At 37.2% G+C, this 19869-nt stretch overlaps 1 protein-coding gene across 1 annotated transcript in view; it reads right to left on the bottom strand.

Moving 5' to 3' along the window:
• PDPK1 (3-phosphoinositide dependent protein kinase 1) overlaps positions 1-19869 on the bottom strand; it is a 34547-nt gene that overhangs the window by 8545 nt on the left and 6133 nt on the right. The window contains exons 2-9 of the mRNA XM_009286514.2: positions 12586-12855; positions 7519-7561; positions 7182-7319; positions 5809-5953; positions 3765-3862; positions 2921-2996; positions 1413-1481; positions 827-923 (exon numbers count right to left, since the gene is read on the bottom strand). Coding sequence (XP_009284789.1) covers positions 827-923; positions 1413-1481; positions 2921-2996; positions 3765-3862; positions 5809-5953; positions 7182-7319; positions 7519-7561; positions 12586-12798 — 879 coding nt within the window. The 5' untranslated portion in view covers positions 12799-12855. The remainder of the gene's footprint in view (positions 1-826; positions 924-1412; positions 1482-2920; positions 2997-3764; positions 3863-5808; positions 5954-7181; positions 7320-7518; positions 7562-12585; positions 12856-19869) is intronic.

Genomic DNA, 19869 nt, shown 5'->3' with positions numbered 1-19869 from the left:
TGTCAAACATCAACCTCTCAAGCACCCTAAAACCGCACAGTTCTCAGGATGTTGATGCAACCTGGACCTTACCATTCAGCAGGCACTGGCTTGGCCATAGAGCTGGCCTGGACACAGGAACATGCTGCTAGGCCCCTTACAATGGTTGCACTCATCGTCATCCACAAACATAAGACACAGTTTCCTCCTTGCCCCCCCGCCCCATGCTAATATGCTAGACTATGGAACTTCAAAAAGCTTATACCACCCAAAATGTTCTCTGCATATTCATTTTAGTGTCATGGCTATATCTCACTGATGAGACAGAACTATTTTTTCTGCCTATCTGTCAAACATTCACATGCAGAGTAATTCTTTGGCTGATACCATTGAGACATGCATTAAGTGCAAGGTAAGTACATGCTAAAATGCAAGGTCAGTTGATTTACATTGTAATGAATGTATCTCCCCGTGATGTATAGAACACTGTTTTCAACTAAACAATTCATTATACAACTCAGCAAGAATTAATCTGAGTACTATGTAAACCTAAGTATTTGAATCTTAACTTGTGTGTAATGCACAGTATTTAGAACCATTTGCTTCCATTTCACTGAGAGACATTCCTTGTCCACACTTTAGAATTCAGGTTTAAAAAAAAATAATCTAAGTGCTGTTTAATAATGGATGTTGATTTTCAAGACACTCCCCTATGCAGTCAATAACGCTCACAGTCGTTCTTATTATAAGGTTTGCAACAGAGTGCATAGAAACTTCAGGAAAAAAGAACTACATAAGCTGAATGTTTCCAATGTCATCAAATCATTTAACAGCAGCAAATATTTACCAATAGCTTTTCAACAAGGTCTTTTGCCTTGGGAAAAAATTTTTCTGGAAAGTCATATTCCAACTTTATTATCTTCTGGAATATAAGATATTCATTTCTGCAAAAGAGAAAAATATTAGCTCTTGTTATTAGTTCTCTATGGTTCTTTCACCTTAACAGTGCATAACCTGGACAAATATTAAATGGGAAATCTACACATTCCCATAGAACTTTCTAAGGTAGAGTGGTCTTCCAAGTATCTATGATCCTGTAAGCACCAGATACTTGAATAATAACAAGAAAAGTTCAAACGGCTCAATACAGAGGTGCCTGTGCCTCATACCCTCTTCATGTAGGCATAGTTACCTTTATAGTATAAATTACATGTGAAATCCTAGGATAAATTAAGGAATCTCTCTCAGGAACTCTAGTTATAGCTGTCTAAGCATCTTCGTGACATCAGAAAGGACAAATAAAAGCAGACACGACATTAACACCAACACCGCACCATGAAAAGTTGTATTTCAGAACTGGTAGTAAGGTAAAAGCCAAAACCAAGTCAATATATTTATGATCCCCATGTAAAGAATTAGCTTAAATCTCTTACCCAGCTCTAAATGGAGGCAATCCAGCTACAAGCTGATATATTATACATCCCAGAGCCCAGAGGTCAGAGCTTCAAAAGAAAGAAAAAAACCATATAGTATGCTTTCCTATAAGAAGTCTTTAAACTGTAATTTTAAAAAAAGTCTTAAGCTTCTGCAGGTTAGGCAAACCTGCCTAGCATAATTTCCACACTATTTTCACTTCATTCCTTCACAGGAAAGTAGGCTAGCAACACAACTTTTTTGGGAAAAAAGAAGTATACAGTAACAATCTCGTAACAACTGACTACAAGCACATGTGCAAGACAGCTGAATTCTCAGTCAAAATAATTAATGGGTATGTAATGAGACTAAAAAGAATACTTATTATCCACTACCACAATTCAAAGATGCATCCAACTTAATGCAATATATGCTCCTTCAAAATTAAAATCCTTTCTCTAAATATTTTATGCAAAAAAAAAAGTCACAACACAGCTTTTTCAGTTAAAGCTTTTCTTAAGACACAAACAAAAAGGCAGGCTATATGGTACATGGGTGAGGGAAAGTCTTAAGTTCTAGTGTGTTGGCCTGAAAGTATTTTTAACTTATTTTACCTCGAGGTAAACTATACATAGATTTGATTAAAGCTTAGAAATCCTCCTCATGGAAGACTAAAATACTAACAAAGACTCAAAACTACTCAAATTAAGAGTTTTCTGTAAAGATGAAGCATTATGTAACTTCTAAAAGGAGATGATAGGCTGATGAAGTCTTTCCATTAGCCAAACCAGTCAAAACCTCTTTACTAGAAGCAAAAATGGAAAGTCTAACGGTATTTCTATCATTTTAAAAAAGGCTAGCACAAGTTACCACAGTTATTCATATGAGAGATCTCTTTTCCCTATGATTTGTCAGTGATTACTTTGATTATTCTTCCATCATTGTAATAAAATAGATATACAACAGCCTGTATGTTACCATCAAGAACCAATTTAAATGAGCTAAGAAATTTCTTAAGGGTATCACTCATATCAGGAACAGAGATGAGCTTTAAACCATTGCAAACCCCAAGCAGAGCTTAGCAAGATAACTACGAGTTGATCTAAATACAAGTCAAAGAAAGCTGTAACCTTTCCCCGAACTGACAGAATGTGACATTCTGTTGCTTTTACAGCAGGAATTACCATATTAGAGCAAGCTTATATAAAATAGAATTAAAATAGTTATATTATTTGGATAACAGAAAAAGTTTTTCTGATTTATTTATGGGTAAGAGAAATCCAACTTCCCACTACACACCACCTTCTCCTGACAACACCTAATCCTGTCTGTAGAACCCCAGAAGGTAGATGAACTGAGGAAACCAGCACTCAGACAAGAAGCAATACTTGTTAAGAAAAGATATTTCACTCTCTTAAAAAAACCCTTTATACTCAAGCATCTTGTTTCTTTGAAATACTAAGCTTGCTTGCTTTATTTATTAATTTTACAGAGTCAGTAAAGTTCTGAATTACATCAGAGTCCTCACCTTTTACAGGCAGATTTCTCTGTCAGCAGTTCTGGAGAAACATACTGTGCTGTCCCTACAAATGAGTTTGCTCGTGCTGGTAAGAAAATTGAAAGAAATAAGCAAATACATACTTACAGAGAAGACAACCTCCCCCTTCCACTCCCCTGCCCCCACCCAATTAAAAAAACCCAAAGGCAATCTATTGCAAGTTATGTAATGCTACAAAGAACCCACAGGAATTTCATTTCTCTACCCATTCACAAAACCTGTGCTTGGAACAGACAAAACAATATCTCTCAGTGATACCTATTTGGTTCAAGCAGCTAGGCACTGTTAGGTATAAAATCTACCAACACAAGCTTAATACATTCAAGTAAAAAATTAAGTTTATCAAATTCAGTTCAGCCTAGTGCTTTTTCCAGGCATTGTTTGCAGCATCATTGATTCACAGGTTAATACTAAGCAACTAGTGACACAAGAATCCTATAACCTTCACATTTGAGCAACTCTCATAGTCACCGGGGTTAAATACATAAGCAGAGTAAAAACTTACTGTTTCAGCTGAGCCACAGTAACTATTTGTTTGTATTCTTGTCTTGCAAATGAAAAATAATTTGAAACAGTTTAGCTTCCCACTGTATTTGGTGATCTAGCTGGCTATACCACTACATCAAATATTACCTCTTCTGACATAATCTAAGCAGTGACAGTCAAAACAGTTTCAAGATCTCTCAGTGATTTTGTTAGGTAAGATGTAATGATATTTGAAGGTTACAATTTGGTAAATACAACATACATACATTTTCAAAGGACCACTTGCTATAGTTATCTGTGTCACATGACAAAGTACATAATGTCATACCTTGTCTGCTATCTGCAGATAATACTTTTGCTGTTCCAAAGTCTGTTATTTGAATGTGCATATCTTCATTTAGCAAGATGTTCTCTGGCTTAAGGTCCCTGGAAAAGGCAGATTTTTATATTTAAAGAGCACACAAATTAAAGTTGCAAAACTGTCTAGTGACTTATGTACATAATGCTATCATAAGTGATGCAGACATTCTATAAACCTTGTTGTGTCAACTTTCTTCTAACTTGCAGCTGTCAACATGCAGACTGCTAACAGATTTTGAAAAGCCCATTAACATTTTTTCTAAAAAGACCTGAAGTAATGAATAATCTCAAAACTAAGCTATCGCACAACTCACTTGTTCAACAAAAATGGAAAAAAAAACCAACAAAAAAACCCTTCACTCCCAAGCCTTAATTTAAATAACATCTGACAGATTGATATGGCAGTAAGATCTACTAGGCCTGTTTACTCAGTGCAAAACCTCAGTTAGTCAAACAATGGCAACGCCCCGCCCCCAGCTAAATGTCCAGAACAGATAAGAACTGTAAACCACCTCCACTCTTTAAGAATGGCATGTTTACATTTGTCACATACAAATCCATGTATAATCTGTATTTCAAATGTATGCGTACCATTTGTATGGACACTGCCTCTGATAATAAACCACACACACAATATATAGCAATATAGAGTTAGATGTTGAGAGGTTCATTAGCAACAACAAAAAACAGCATTGGGTTACGCTGTTATGATATTATTTACTTTGCACCAAGTTTCCTCAGTTGACAAGAAAGGACAACATCCCTTCCTCCTAAGAAGTATCTGTGGATGCTCATAAAGAAATCTAGAAGCATGGGAGTTGTTTTGGTTGACTGGTAAGAAAAATCAGTGCAAATTCAAAGCTGTTTCCATCAACCACCGTGCAGCATTATTTTTCTCAGATTACAGTTCCCTGTTATTGAAAAGCATGGGTTGTGTAGTTGTACAGTTTAACGTCTGTGGACTAGCACAAGGAGCAACTGGAATGAAGTAATTACGACACACAAGCCATAAAAATCTTGTTCATTTTCCTGTAACTATTCTCAGAGAGAAGTAGAAAGTACATGAATGGAATGGACCTTTTTAACAGTTCTGTGTGGGTTTTTTTACATATACATATGTATGTAAATATATTGTACTCTATACACACATATACGTATAGTTTATATAATATATCATATACCTATATTAATATTATGGATCTAGGATATAGCTATATATCTAGATACATAGAGAGATATAATTGTAGTAACTTTTCCAGAGTAGCCTGGCATCTTAAAGTGGTTCTATCTCATGTCATATTTCTTTAGGCAGCAGAAAAATCTCAAGAGCTGTTCCATGAACAACTGCTTGGGAACGTACAGACACAATAGATTTCTTACCCGAAAAGAAGTTCTGTGGCTCAGATTTCTCACACTTACAGCTTTAATTTGTTTAATAAACATGAATGACAAAACATGCTTATCCAGACAATATAATTACATCAAGAACAACTGTGAAGGTCCTATTAAAAACTTTGCTAAATTTCACCATTTACCTAGTTATTGTTCAGCTTTGTAGAAATTGCTCACTCAGTGAGAACTGACTTACATTAATTTTACTTTTCTTGATGACATGCTGCACACTAATTCACACACCAGCAGAATTCTACGTACCAAAAGTAACTAACACCCCAGAAAAAAAAATATAGTTAAACAAAAAGTCAGTTTCTATTTTTAGACCAACTGATCAAGCTTGAAAAAGACAAGCTTTTGGTAACATTAGTTTTAGGCCAAAAAGTTTTCTTACTTTTTCCCACTAGAACAGTTGGTCAAATAACAGAGATTGGCTCTCCTCCTAAAGTTTTCTTTGTTTAGCTCCCTATGTTAACCACAGTACTAATGCTAATGAAATGCTATTATGCTCTCATTAGCTTTCCACAAAATTCACGTTTGCTTTGGACTTCACAAAGAACATTTCTAGAAAAACCACCTTGTGCATAATCAAATGCATGTTGGTCTCAACTTTGTATTACCTGTGAATTATTCCTTTCCCATGCAAATACTCCAGGGCTGATACAATTTCAGCGGTGTAAAACCTGGTACAAGTCTCATCAAATGAGCCAATTTTGCGTATATACTTTAGCAGCTCTCCATTTTTGGCATAGCTAAGCCCAAAATCTGAGTGTAAGTATAGTTAAGGTCTACCACTAAACCATTCTAGAACAAAAGTCCCCACACCTCATTCCAAAGCCAAGAATAATACTAAAAATACATGAACAACAAGGAAGAAGCAAAGTTGGTTCATTTGAAACTTTACATGGTAGCAACCCAAAACAATTTCTTAAATATATTAACAACCTAGGACACAGGTCCCAATTTCTTGGCATAGCAAAGACTGCATAAAGAGTTAAATTTGTCATTTTTCCAGTCACCTGAATAATTCATTTAAACTGTATACATAGTTGCCCTCAAAGAGAACTATTTACAGTCATAACGAGCATTCAACCCAAGTTTAAAATTGCCCCATCATCTGGAAAGTTCCAAAGTCAGCCCAGTGTTCAATGAGCAAATGTTTACATTACAAAAGAGAGCCCTTGTAAGTTCTGTTAATGCATGCGTGTACATACGTATGTATGTACACACACACTGTTAGCACTGCTAGCAGCCTCTGTGAAAAACACAACTACTTACTGACCCCAGAAACAGACTGATCTATCCTTTTACCCTTGGCACAGCCAATTCAAAGCAGGAAGTTTAGGAGGAAATTCACATGATTAACATTTTCTTCACAAGAAAAAAAAAGCCAACTGCAAACCAATAAGCTTTCAAGATGAAACTGCACTTTGCAATTACCGCTAGAGAGGTAACTTGGGAAAGAGTGGCCCAAACTGAAGAGTTTCAGCTTTCTATCATTCAGATTATTCTGTAAGCACTTTTACATAAGAAAAATCTTAATAGATCTAATTGTTCAAATAAGAAATAGTAGTAAACATAACTGGCTACCCCTATTTTAAACACAGGAATTGTGGTCTTTTACTGTATATATCAGAAATAAAACATTTCTAAGACATTTCTCATATACACCCCTGCTTTTTCATTATTTTAAACTTAGATTGTTGCAAGTCACCCTTCAGCATTTACCACACGGACAATATAAATACTGTTTTATTCATCTCCCCTGTCCCGCAAGTCACCCACTCTTCTCTTTGAGGGGGCACACTCATTCCATTTGCTTAATTTCTATTAAAAGCATGACTGCAAATATTGCATCGCAAACATTAAGGTATTTTAAATACCTCAAGTTTTTTTTTCATCATTCCTGTTAGACAATGTTTCAAAGGAACCAGAACCAGGGACTGTTACTTTTAAGAAGGCATTACAGCAAGTTTTAAAATGCAAAGGATACATAGCTTTTCATCATCCTGAAAGGTGAAGTAGAGTTTCACAAAAAAAGGGTGATCCAGGCGGGACATTACATCTCTCTCTCGTGTCACATATGGCACCTTGTTTTCTTTTATGATATGACGTTTTTCTAGAATTTTAACTTAATGAAAAAGAGACAGAGTGAAAATGCAGGAGGTACAACCAAATGAAGTCCATCTAAGTAATTTGTTTGGGGTTTTTTTTTGTTAGATAAAATTATCATAAAACCACTAATTCTGTCTTTTGAACAGGTGTTTTGTAACACGATTACATTGATATTGTATTTTTAAAAAGTTAATGTTCAAGGAGTCAATACTTACTGGCATATTCTCTAGAACTTGCCAATTCTCGAGCCAAGACAACCTGTTGCCAGAGGAGAGAAAATATATTGTAACCATTCATTATAGACATACACTTAACATTGATTTTGATCTTCCAGTAGGTATTTAGAACACTGATTGACCAAAATAAGCTATCACAACTACAATCAGCAAAATATTTAAGCATGTGTCCATATTATGCTGGCTTCAGCAAGACCTCTGCAGAAATTCAGCTCAGCGTAACACCACTTGTTTTTTCTAAAAGACTTATACACCTGACTGGGTAATCACCGATTTACTTTTTTTTTTTCCAGAAGAATTCTGAAGATTGTAACATAAGTCACAGTAAGTTGCCAAATAGTCTTAAACGGAGGGAAAAAAGGCAACAAGTGCACTAAGGAATATTTATAAAAAAATCTAACTGTCACAGTACTTTTTCTTAACATAAATGGCAAAGATCGAAAGATAAATTTTATCTGAAAGATCAGAAGTATGAAGTGAGACAGAGCTTTCAACTATTTACGGTTTGTAAGGAAAAAGATTTAAAAAAAGGAATGAGAGATTTCCAGTTAGTAGAAGCAAGGAATAAAGTTTCAGGCAAGCAATTCTACGTTTTTAAAGAGAAAAGCTTTTTGAGGAACACAAATTAAAGCTCGTCTTCAAGAAAGAACTTGTCTAAAAGGCAACTTTTAAGACAACCTGAAGAGTCCTCTTGCATGAATCCGAGCAATAACCTTGTAACAATAGATGAATACAGTTTGGGTTTTTCTCATTTTAAGTTTATATCAATTCCAATACCTTGCTAGAATCTCAGCATTCTACTTTTTTTTTTTTAATCACTGCACCAAGCTTGCTTCTAATCCACTTCTCATTATATCCTAGCACCTTGCAAAATCAGTTGTAACAGTACTCCAAAATATTACTACATAACAGATACTAAATGTCAGGCATTTAGAAAAAAAGCTTCTAAATAAGGCACTTTTTCAGGTGAAAGTAGTGCATGCAGTTGCACTCTTTCAGTATTAGAAAATTAAAATCTCAGTTCAGTAGTAAAAGGCACCTTTAATTTTCTAAAAAACTTCATCTTCTACAAACACTCTGAAGTTCACAGTATTTGATCAATGAAAATTTCCACTAGAAACAACAAGTTGCACCTCTGCATAAGGAATTTGAGACCCTTCTGTGTACACAGATAACATTTTTTAAAGCTGTGCAATCAAATGAAAATGTTCTTAACTTTTCTAATCTTTGTTTCATCAGGTTTCATCAATCAAGTCTACCATTAAAGCTACCGAAAGCAGGTCACTTTAATAGTCAGTTGTTAAATAAATACCCAGATATATAGTGCTAACTTTCTGCATTTTGGAAATTGATACTTTTATGTTTTCATAAAACAATTCAGTGCCATCAGTAAAACAAAAATCCAATAGGCAATCTTGCCTACATATACACACACAAAGTCCACAGTCAGATGGCAGAAGTGACCAACTGACACAGGTGAAAATACATCTTGGCTAATAACTCTGAAAGTTGAATTAAGCTGTATAGCTCCAAAGACTGACTCTCCTCTAGTCCTGCAAGGTATCAATTTTTTTCCCCATTAGATTTCAGATGTACTACCCACATACTTACATTGATATTGAGCAGCTGTGTTCTAAGTACACAGGATTGAGTATTTACCTCCTATCATGAGTACTTGGGTACCCTCAAGTCCCTTCCTCACTGAACAAATCTGAGTATACCATATATCCTAATTTCCTCCTAACTAATAATCCACAAAAAACAGTAAATTCACAAAAAAAAAGAAAAAACCCACAGAGGTACATGTTAATAACGATGTCTCTATCAGGGGCCTGAATCTTATCCACCCTATGGGAAGAAGTAATATCAGTAAGGAACGTAAATTCCATAGAAAGGAATTAGACCTTAGATAGCTTAAAAAAACCCACAAAACCAAAAGCATTCACAGAACATGTAAATGGGGGGGGAGGATATGTACCAGCCATATAGAAAGAGGTGAGTAGGACAACATGCCTACCCAAACATGAGAATTATAATTCTGCCACCACATAACAGATATTATTCTGAAAGGAGCTTGAAGCTGTCTACAAAGCAAGTAGATTTTCATTACTTTGAAAGAGCAGAGCAACAACTAGAAGGCCCTGCATTTGTGTATCTGTTAATATCAAGCATGGGTCCAAGAACAGTTACAGCTGCAGAATAAGGTCCCACAAAATTGCAGAATGCTCTGAAGAAAAATCCCCTGAGGCCAGACCACATGCATCTCTGCTAAATTTGAAATACAGCACTGGTACCAGGTAGAGTTTGTGGTAGCTTAACAAAGTCCAAGAAAACGGAATATATTCATTATGACCCTGAGTAAATTTTTTTTTTTTAAAATCTGAAACTGTCATTGGAGGCATGGTAATATGAAGGCCCCTGCTTTTTGAGATGAACACTTTTCAGTCAGAATATTGGTGAAGATCTTGGGGAGTACAGTCAGATCTGAATCTACAACCATGTTTAATAAGGAAGAGGGTAAATTTAGATTAGATATAAGGAAGAAATTCTTCGCTATGAGGGTGGTGAGGCACTGGGACAGGTTGCCCAGAGAAGTTGTGGATGCCCCATCCCTGGAAGTGTTCAAGGCCAGGCTGGATGGGGCTTTGAGCAACCTGGTCTAGTGGAAGGTGTCCCTGCCCATGGCAGGCAGGGTGGAACTAGATGATCTTTAAGGTCGCTTCCAACCCAAACCATTCTATGATTCTATGAAGAACAAAGCATATGCTTTTTAACAAGATGTTTTGATAACAATGTGAATATACATGCCCCACAGACCAAGAGCTCTGATGTTGAAACATCAGAGGGTTGTGCTGCCATCCAGAGGGACCTCAACAGACTGGAGAAATGGGCAGGAAGAAATCTCACGCAGTTCCCTTTTTTAAACAACGAACTCCTCCTCCTGGCAAAAAATAATCCCATGAACCAGTATATGCTGGGGGCTGATGGGCTGGAAATCAGCTTTGCAGAAGAGGACCCAGGGGTCCTGGTAGACACCAATCTGAACATGAGACAGCAATGTGCCCTTGCCGCAAAGAAGGCAAACAGTATCCTGGGCTGCATTAGGAGGAATGTTGCCAGTATGTTGATGGAGGTGATCCTTCCCCCCTATTCAGCACTAGTAAGATCACATCTGGAGTACTGTGTCCAGTTCTGGGCTCCTCATTAACACAGAGACACGGAGCTACTGGAGAGAGCCCAGAGAAGGACCACTAAGATTATTAATAGAGTGAAGAATCTCTCATTTGAGGAAAGGCTGAGAGAGATGGGATTGTTCAGCCTAGAGAAGAAAAGGCTCAGGGTAAATCTCACCAATGTATATAAAATATCTGAAGGGGAATTGTAAAGAAGATAGAGTCAGGCTCTTTTCAGCAGTGGGTCAAACTGAAACACAGGAGATTCCATTTGAACATCAGGAAACGCTTTTTTACTGTGAGGGTGACCAACCACCGGCACAGGTTGCCCAGAGAGGTTGTGGAATCTCCATCCTTGGAGATACTCGAAAGCTGTCCAGACACGGTCCTGGGCAACTGGCTCTAGGTGGTCCTGCTTGAGCAGGGGGGTTGGATGAGATCACCTCCAGAGGTCCCTTGCAACCTCAGTCCTTCTGTGATTCTGTAAGAGCAGCAACCAAGTTTCCTTCTTGAAGGATGCAGTCTATAGGTTGAAGGCTACAGTCATTATCCTGAGCTCAAAGTTTTTAAATTAAAAAAATCAATCAGTTGCTGAAGACAGAACTGGACTTTACTTTTTTTTAAAATAATAATAAGCAAGTACTGTTAAGTCCCCTCCAGCAACAGTTTGTAACCTGTTCAGTGGCCAGGGAAAGAGCATAAGCAAGCATCTCCTGTGGAGCCTGATCATTATGAAAGGCATCCTTAAAACTATTGATCAGTTTCTAAAGTCATAGCACTGCAATAACGGACCAGAACTGCTAAGGTTGACAGAGGAGGTGACAGGCAGTAAGAACTAACTCCCAAACATGCCTTCTCTAGCACTATCTGAGGCCCAGATGATTATGGTAACTGAAATTCTGCTTGTAAAACTCAAAAGACTAAGGCTACGTAGGGATTAACATTTTCATGGTATTCAGTCTTTCTTCTGCTGCCCACCTAAATGCATTTGAGCTACCTAGACTTGGGACCAAAAAAAACCATCTACCAGTGAACAGGTAGCAGAATGCTGGAACAGAAGTTTATTCAGAGTCTGGGCTAGGCCCTATGAATTTCTCTATTTACAAGGAACACGGTACTAACTTTCAGAGACCACAAGCAGAAATTAAAAGTGTCTCACTGAAGCAGAGTGTTGTGGTATACCCAAGAGGCAGCAACTCTTGGATTCTTTAGGGAAACCTGCAAGTCGCAAACTATGTATTTAAGTGCAAATTATTCTTGACGACTAGTAGAGGCCTGCTTCCTAAACACCACAGTAGATTGTATAGGAAGAACCAGAAAAACACAACATTTAGAGATCAACAACCAAAAGGTATATACAACAAATGACATGTGAAAAAGATGTGAAAAAGATACAGAAATATTACTTATTGTCTTACAATGGGGCAACTACAAAAACATCAGATGAAAGTATTAACTGCTTTATAGGTTCTTTAAGATAACACTTAAGTAATTAATTCTTGTGCGATGCCATGGAAGTTCTTACCATGACAAACTCCTAGCCCAGTTCCAATCCTTTATGTCATAAAGTTTAACATAACCCATTATGCTATCAAACTTACATTAGAAAGCAATGTCTCCTAAAAATCCAAGCATCAGGACATCAGGATACAATGGAACTTCTGATGAGTTTAAAAGGTACTTGAAAAAAAAAAATCAGCACCCATATTTATTGCAACACTTAATTTTAATAGTTAAGCTTAAAAGCACTATGTCCCACTCATTTACTCTTCAAGCTGTTCTCTCCAGATTTAAATCTCAGCAATATTACTTGCACAACAAATTTTGAAGTTTATCTAAGATATTTGGCACTTCTTACAAAAAGTAAAGTTACCGTTGAAAAAGATCCTTCACCCAGAATTTTCCCAAATTTGAAGTCATCAGGTCGTTTCTTTCGAGGCTGTGAAGGCTGCTGTCCTGTATGTTGCTGCAAGGAGTTTGAACTAGATCTTGATTCAGCTGCAGTGCCCTCCATGTTAGAACCCTGTCTGCTGCCACAGGTGGAAATGACAGATGGAGTGCTGGAATCTGCTTGGTTCCTCACCATTGATGGGGATGAACAGGAGCATAACACCACACTAGACTGGATTGGAACAGCATCATACTGAAAAGAGAAATGAAACTGTTACTCCCATACCTTCAAATAATTACCACACACATCTGCACTTTATTTCCATACGAGCATCATATAAAGTCTTATTTGAAAGGGTTATCATTAAAACGTCTTTAGGAGAGAATGTTAGTATTTATTTTAGAAATGGCAGCTCTTAATTTGTTAAACAACTCTGTTTAGGTCACGCTGCACACAAGTCATAAGTCTGAATGCTTTAATTCAAGAATGCTTTTTTCCAAACTCAGAAAAACACTCCCTAACACCAAGGTATCAAATTTCACGGTACATTCTGCTATGAATAACATGATCTTTAAACTTTATTCCATGCTTAGAGACAGAGCCATCCGTCCAATCTCAACAAGTAGTAGTTTTCCTGGAACTAAAAGAATTATCTAGTTATGCAATGAACACCTGTATTCACAAGTAACATTAGTTGAGAGATCCAAGTTACAATGAGCTGTAAATGAACAAGTAAAGCATGAAAACTTTAATGGAGACAAAGGATACATTCCTACATTTTCACTTGGAATCACACTTTCTCCAGTAGTATTTCTCTTTAATACACATTGGGGAAGGACAGGAAGAAAAGGGAGAACAACATATAGAAGGCAGATCAGCTGGAGGGTTTAATAATCAGCAGTATCTAACACTTTTTTTGAAGAATGCTCTGGTCCATGACCTTTTAAAACAAGGAAGATTACACTATTTAAATTGTACATATGGTCACATAAAGACATCCCAATTCCAAAACAAAGAACCAGATATAGCCCAGAAAATGGCAAGTACAAGAAGGTACGCTCCAAATACTGATTCTTGTAATATACAAAGCAAATCATCATTTGGTATCCTTTTATCAATTTTTCCCAATTAAGACCAAGGAAACTTGTCAAGCTGCTTTCCCTCCCTGTTGGTACTATATCTCCATTAGTCTGTCAGGTGTCTGCTTCAGATGATGTTTTACTTGAAACTGGCCAGAAAATGCAGACAATACGAGAACTCTGCTGAACTACTTCTGACAATAAAAACTGAAGTGGTATGCAAACAGTGGGATTATTTAATAAAGTTAACACCATGTCTGAACATTATTTTTATATCTCAGTATTCTAACATACATCCAGCAGAATGAAACCATGACTTAATGAAAGTCTCCTAACCTCAAAACAGATGTATTATACAACCCTGACCTAGTCTGTAACATACCTCATGCTGATATTAAAATAAACATTACTTCTAACAAAAAGAATTTTTTATTTCATGAATTTCAATTTGATTGAGAACAATTTTCTGCATTTCTATCAGAAACCACTTCAGAAGGGAATTGGACTTGCATTCAATCGTGCATATGGGCTTAAAGCACCTAGCTCCCAAATTAGCAATTACTCACTTGGCTGTGCTCTATGCAGTAAGGAAAAGCAGCCCTTATTTACTGCTAAACTTCTTTCAAAAATAAGATACAATTCAGAAATACACTTTACTTACACATTTAGTGGCATTACAGAACAATGAGCTAAGCATGCAAACATATACTTTCTAAATTGAGATGAAGGTAACAAGGTCAAAAAGACAGCTACAACTCTCCATTTTCCCCACTCTCCATTACTGATACATAAATATCAATTCCCGCAAGATTGAAAATTAATTATTATTATTATTAAGCAACTATTCTAAACAATATCTTCCAAGAAGCATAAGGGAAGATCCCCTTTCCAATCTGAGTGCAACCTACTTGCTCCAGGATCTCTATTGCTCCTTAGGACTTTTTCCAAGAAATATGACTACACCGATAGGGCAGCAGATCAAGAACACGTAACAGCTTCTTTTATTAGACCTTTGTCTGAGCTTTGTGATACAGCGGAGACTGATGAGGAATCTGCCTATAACGATAGCTATTTGCTATATTTTGCACAGCTTTTGTGAGGACAAAAGGGGGGTGAGGCTGTGGGAAGGCTTGGAGACAGATGGGAAAATTTTGCTTTTCGAAAAGTTCACTAACTCCCCCAGAGAGCAGCATATGCCCCTACCCAGAATCAGTTATGCAGCATTCTTCCCTTTGAAAAGAAAAAAGTATATTGATGCTATTATTATGAAAACAGCACATACACATTAAAGTCACAGTTCCTTGTATGCCTTCTACGCAGGTATTTTAGCTGACACCTTCCCCAGACTAGTTATTGCCCTTAACATTCTCATAGCCCAGCTCAATCACCTTTCCTTCAGACAGCTACTCAAATAGCAGCCTGTATAAAGATACACAGTAGCTAGAATTAAAAACAGATTGTACTCTTTCCTATCAAGAGTGCAGCAAGGCTGACCCAAGTATGACTGCTCAACAACTGAAGCGATGCTAATATAAGAAACATCCCATTAATTGAGATATAGTAAATAAAAAACATATGCACACAGACTAAATATGAGGATTTAAATGATGAACTGGCTCCAGCCAGGCTATTCTAGAGCAACTGAGGGTTTACAGGTAAATAAAGCAGCAGCACTGGGGGGGGATCTGATTAGATTCTGTAGCTAGCGAGATCACCTTGAAAAAACAAAGAAACAAGAAAAAACCCACCACAAAAGCACCAGAGAGCACTGAGAGAAAGGGGGGAAAAAAGGTGTTGGATGCAGTATATTTCCTTGCACAGTATCTGAAACTAAGTCATAATGAATATCAAGTATAGAAAAGTCCCAAGGGAAGAAGAGACAGGAGTAAAGGACTTGGTAGGAAGAGAAGGTTATTTCCAGCCAAGGCATAACGTCAATTAGTCCCTTGACTTTCTCAAAGGAAAGTCAAGACTAAGAACAAGGACAGACGAAGATGCAATAGATTTAAAGTATCAGTTACCTAAGAAATGACAGAACTATGCAACTAGGTATGTTGCACCTGAACACTTATAGAAAAGGTCAGTCCTGTACTTGTCTTTCCACGCTCCACATATTCTTGTTTAGTATTGTGTGTCCTGTATTATTTACCTTCTCAGTTTTATTTTGAAAGATTCCAAAAAACATGTCTGCAGAGACCACACATGTTTCTACATATGTCTTCACATATGCCAGAGACAGAATACAGGCTAGCTCATCTGGTCTAACCTCATACAGCCACTCTTTTGCAAAAATCAGATTTAAGATTCTGCTTCTGCTAGACACAATACTTTTTTAGTGAGATATGAAGTCAATCACTGAAGAATTTTAAAACCTCCTAAACTGTGTCTGCGGTTCTCAGAAGCTTGAGGATGCTCTCCTTCCCAGCACTTATCAACATTTCTCAGCTGGCAAGCCAGTGAAAGCACAGACCCTCGCACAGTGACAACAGACTTACCTATTGCGTGTCATAGATCACTGTGGGCCACACTGATAACCACTGATCTAATCATTCTATCTCTGCTTTTAAAAACTAGTCTCTAACACTACCTACTTTCCCAAGCTCTTAAGGGTGCTGTTCCTAATTTACTTTCATACACAAATTGTTTCCTTCTTAGTGCAACATACTGTGAGTTTGAAAATCTAATAAGGAAGACAGTAACAAATCTGCTGAAGGTAAGTGGAATTACAGATCAACAGACATATCAAAATCTTAATTAACTAATTTTCACTAAATCACTAGAAACAGGCTTCCTTTTATTTACATGCCATGTGAAGTAAGTCCTTATATTGTTCTTTTCCCCTCTTGCCTGCAAACAGTAGAAATAAACTTAAGAAAAGAAAACTTGAATCAATGCAAAAAGCCCACTAGATATCACCACATTTTTCCTTTTATATTTTCCTCACTCCCCTTTGTATGAAAAGCCAGTCACAGGCAAAGCTCCCAGCTATCTAAAAGGACCTATAACTTTTGGAATCCTTTTTGCAATTCAGCATTTTGACAACAGCACTGCCACTACAACTTTTAATATATCTAAGCACATGGTACGCATCAAACAAATACCACACTGCTCTAAAGCAAGTACAACCACAACAACTGCATCTCTACTAGCTTTTTCCCACCGCAAAATCTGCAACACTGCTTTGCTGATACAGTTCTATCAACACTAACAGCAGCAAAAAATACTTGTAGAGACTGGGCCTTCTGAAGCTTCCCGTATCTTTTACTTCTATCCTAACTGACATGACACTGAACCCTGAAGATGACTCAGAATATCTTTGCTACCACTGAAACTCTGCTAGCAAAATCTCATTTCTGTTACAAAGAAAGTCAGTGTGAATAGGGTCCTGACCTACCACCTGTCTGATAACACTGAGTCTAACTGCTGATTGTATTACTGAATCTCTAGCTGCCTTAAGACATAGGGCAGACTTGATCAGAAAAGCTCTTCCATCCACTTACCTATAAGGCCAATTTTTTTGGAAGCAGACCTTGCTAACAGAAAGTATTATTTACACAAAGCAACATGAGCTCTACTACACCTCAACTGGTACTTTTGTTTTAATTATAAACAATGCTGATGAGGCTGTATAAGTTACAACATTGGCACAACTCTTATGAATTTTTCTATGGTAAACAGTATTACAGGTCTACTAAATGAAATAATGCAGATAGACATCCATAAAACATTTGACTTGGTATTATATAATTTCTGTCTGAAATACATAATACTATTGAGGAAAATGAATATAGGACATATTCTAAGTAAAACTGGTTAAATTCTTAAACAACTTATAATTAATAGTCATCCCCAAACAAGGATCTCTTCCAGTCAACACCTGGATTGACTCTCAAACCAAAAAGGCTGAAAGAAAAAGAATGGCATAAATTTTAAGACTGAACCCCCCCCCCACACACACCATTTGGCAAAAAAGTGTATCTCTTAGTTAAAGCAATCTACAGCTTTTGGTAAATTAGACAAACAGTGAGACCTTACTTTTGTCTCTATCAAAACATTACTACAAATCAAAGTATGGTCCAAGAACTTAGGCATAATGGTGGGAAACAAGTGGACAAAGAACTTAAGCTAGTCCGTACCCGAATATACAGAACTAGAAAGCATCAACTAGAAGCAAAGTCTTACTGCCACTAGTACTGTGCAACCATTAAGGAGAAACCCAAGACAAACCAGTTTCAGAAGAAAATAAAGACGCTGAACCCCTTGAAAAACATCGAATCATCTGACTAGATTAAGCTCCTGAAATCTGTGTTTATTAAAGAATCTGACTGTTGTAGCCTTGTGGTATCAGCGAATACAGAACTCTAAAAATTAGGATCACCTGCAATTCAAGACAAGTCTTACTGGATATAGGAATTTGAGTGGTGGATGTCATAAGTGTTAGACTAAATTATAAGAAGTTCACAGACTATCATGAAGATAAATCAACACAAACATGTATGCCCTACCTCAGCAAAGTCTGCTTAAGAAATGATAGGATTCAGAAAGCAACACAGCAGCACTCTAGGATATCTATGAATTAATCTTTTCACTTGCAAATGGAATTTGAGAGGTTTTCAAAACAGACACTACATGATACAGTACAAGATACCCTCCCTGGCGGTCACAGTATCCAATCACAGCTTTTACATCCCTGCCGAACATAGCCCTTTGATACAGAAACAGGAAGATCTTCCAAACTCTATGAATCTAAGATTCAACGTCCAAATTAATACACTTGTCTTCAAGTAAAAATATGGAGTCCATCTATTTGTCTGTGCAATTAAGGAGGAATAAAAGTCTTTATTTCACATTGAGAGAAGGTAATTGCTTCCATTGGACAGGTGTTTTGTATTTTTAGAGGTAAAGCCAACTTGCTACTATTTATCAATACTGAGATTCTGCTAACGACAGTTTAAGTTAGATAGGCTTGGCCTGAGAGGTTTTGTAAATTATTTTGATATTGTCTTACAAGCAAAAAAATCTGAAATTGAAATTTATTTTGTATTGCTTATAATCTAAACATTGACAACCTGGGGTCTCCTAAGGATTTATCTGCGAAATGCAAATGGAAAAAATGAACAGCTAGGCAGTTACATTTAATGTATGCTTTTCATGGCACACTGGTGTTTCAGAGGGTTGACAAAGATGCAGCAACTGCATCTGATGCACATCTTGTATCTGAAAAAGAACATAAGAAGGGGCAATCAACAGATACTATGCACAGTGTTCCCATTGGCCTCCTCCCCCCTCATATCCCACAATGAAAGTGTTTACCTTCTGCAGGTTCTCCCAATACCTATTTGTGACAGCCTCTACTTCAAAGGCTAGAGTGCAATACACCCTGGAAGTTCCAACATATTCCAAAACAAAAAAAAGCAACTCATCAGGTCAGATACTAAGATAGGCCTGAATATATGTCCTCAAACTATTCCTCAAAGTACCTAAAAAGAGAATGCAGGCAAAAGCAGGGTAGTTCAGCTACAGGTAAGTTAAGATACAAAGAAACACTGATTCAGAATAACAAAATCCAACTAAAAGCTTCACCTTCCAGTGCAGAGAGCACAGTACAGGTGGCACCTCCCATTATATACCAATCCCACCCAGAAGTGGTTTGCAGGAAGCGTAATGGTTATCATGTGATCCCTAACAATACTCAACACCAGTTTTCCTTTCATAAACTCTGTATGCTACTACACCAGAGTAACTGCCATGAATGAAGGTAACCCAGAACAATAATAGATGGTGTGCTTTCATAAACTGCAGTAAACATCAATTCTCATACCTAGAAGTGGTTTGCAGGAAGCGTAATGGTTATCATGTGATCCCTAACAATACTCAACACCACCTTTCCTTTCATAAACTCTGTATGCTACTACACCAGAGTAACTGCCATGAATGAAGGTAACCCAGAACAATAATAGATGGTGTGCTTTCATAAACTGCAGTAAACATCAATTCTCATACCTTATATATAGAATCATAGAATAGTTTGGGTTGGAAGGGACCTCTTCATCTAGTCTAGTCCAACCCCCCTGCCGTGGGCAGGGACATCTTCAACTAGAGCAGGTTGCTCAGAGCCCCGTCCAACCTGACCTAGAATGTTTCCAGGGATGGGGCATCCACCACCTCTCTGGGAAACCTGTGCCAG

This window comes from Aptenodytes forsteri, unplaced genomic scaffold (assembly GCF_000699145.1).
Source record: "Aptenodytes forsteri isolate BGI_AS27 unplaced genomic scaffold, ASM69914v1 Scaffold55, whole genome shotgun sequence".
NCBI classification, from domain to species: domain Eukaryota; kingdom Metazoa; phylum Chordata; class Aves; order Sphenisciformes; family Spheniscidae; genus Aptenodytes; species Aptenodytes forsteri.
This window is presented reverse-complemented; position numbering and strand designations above follow the sequence as displayed.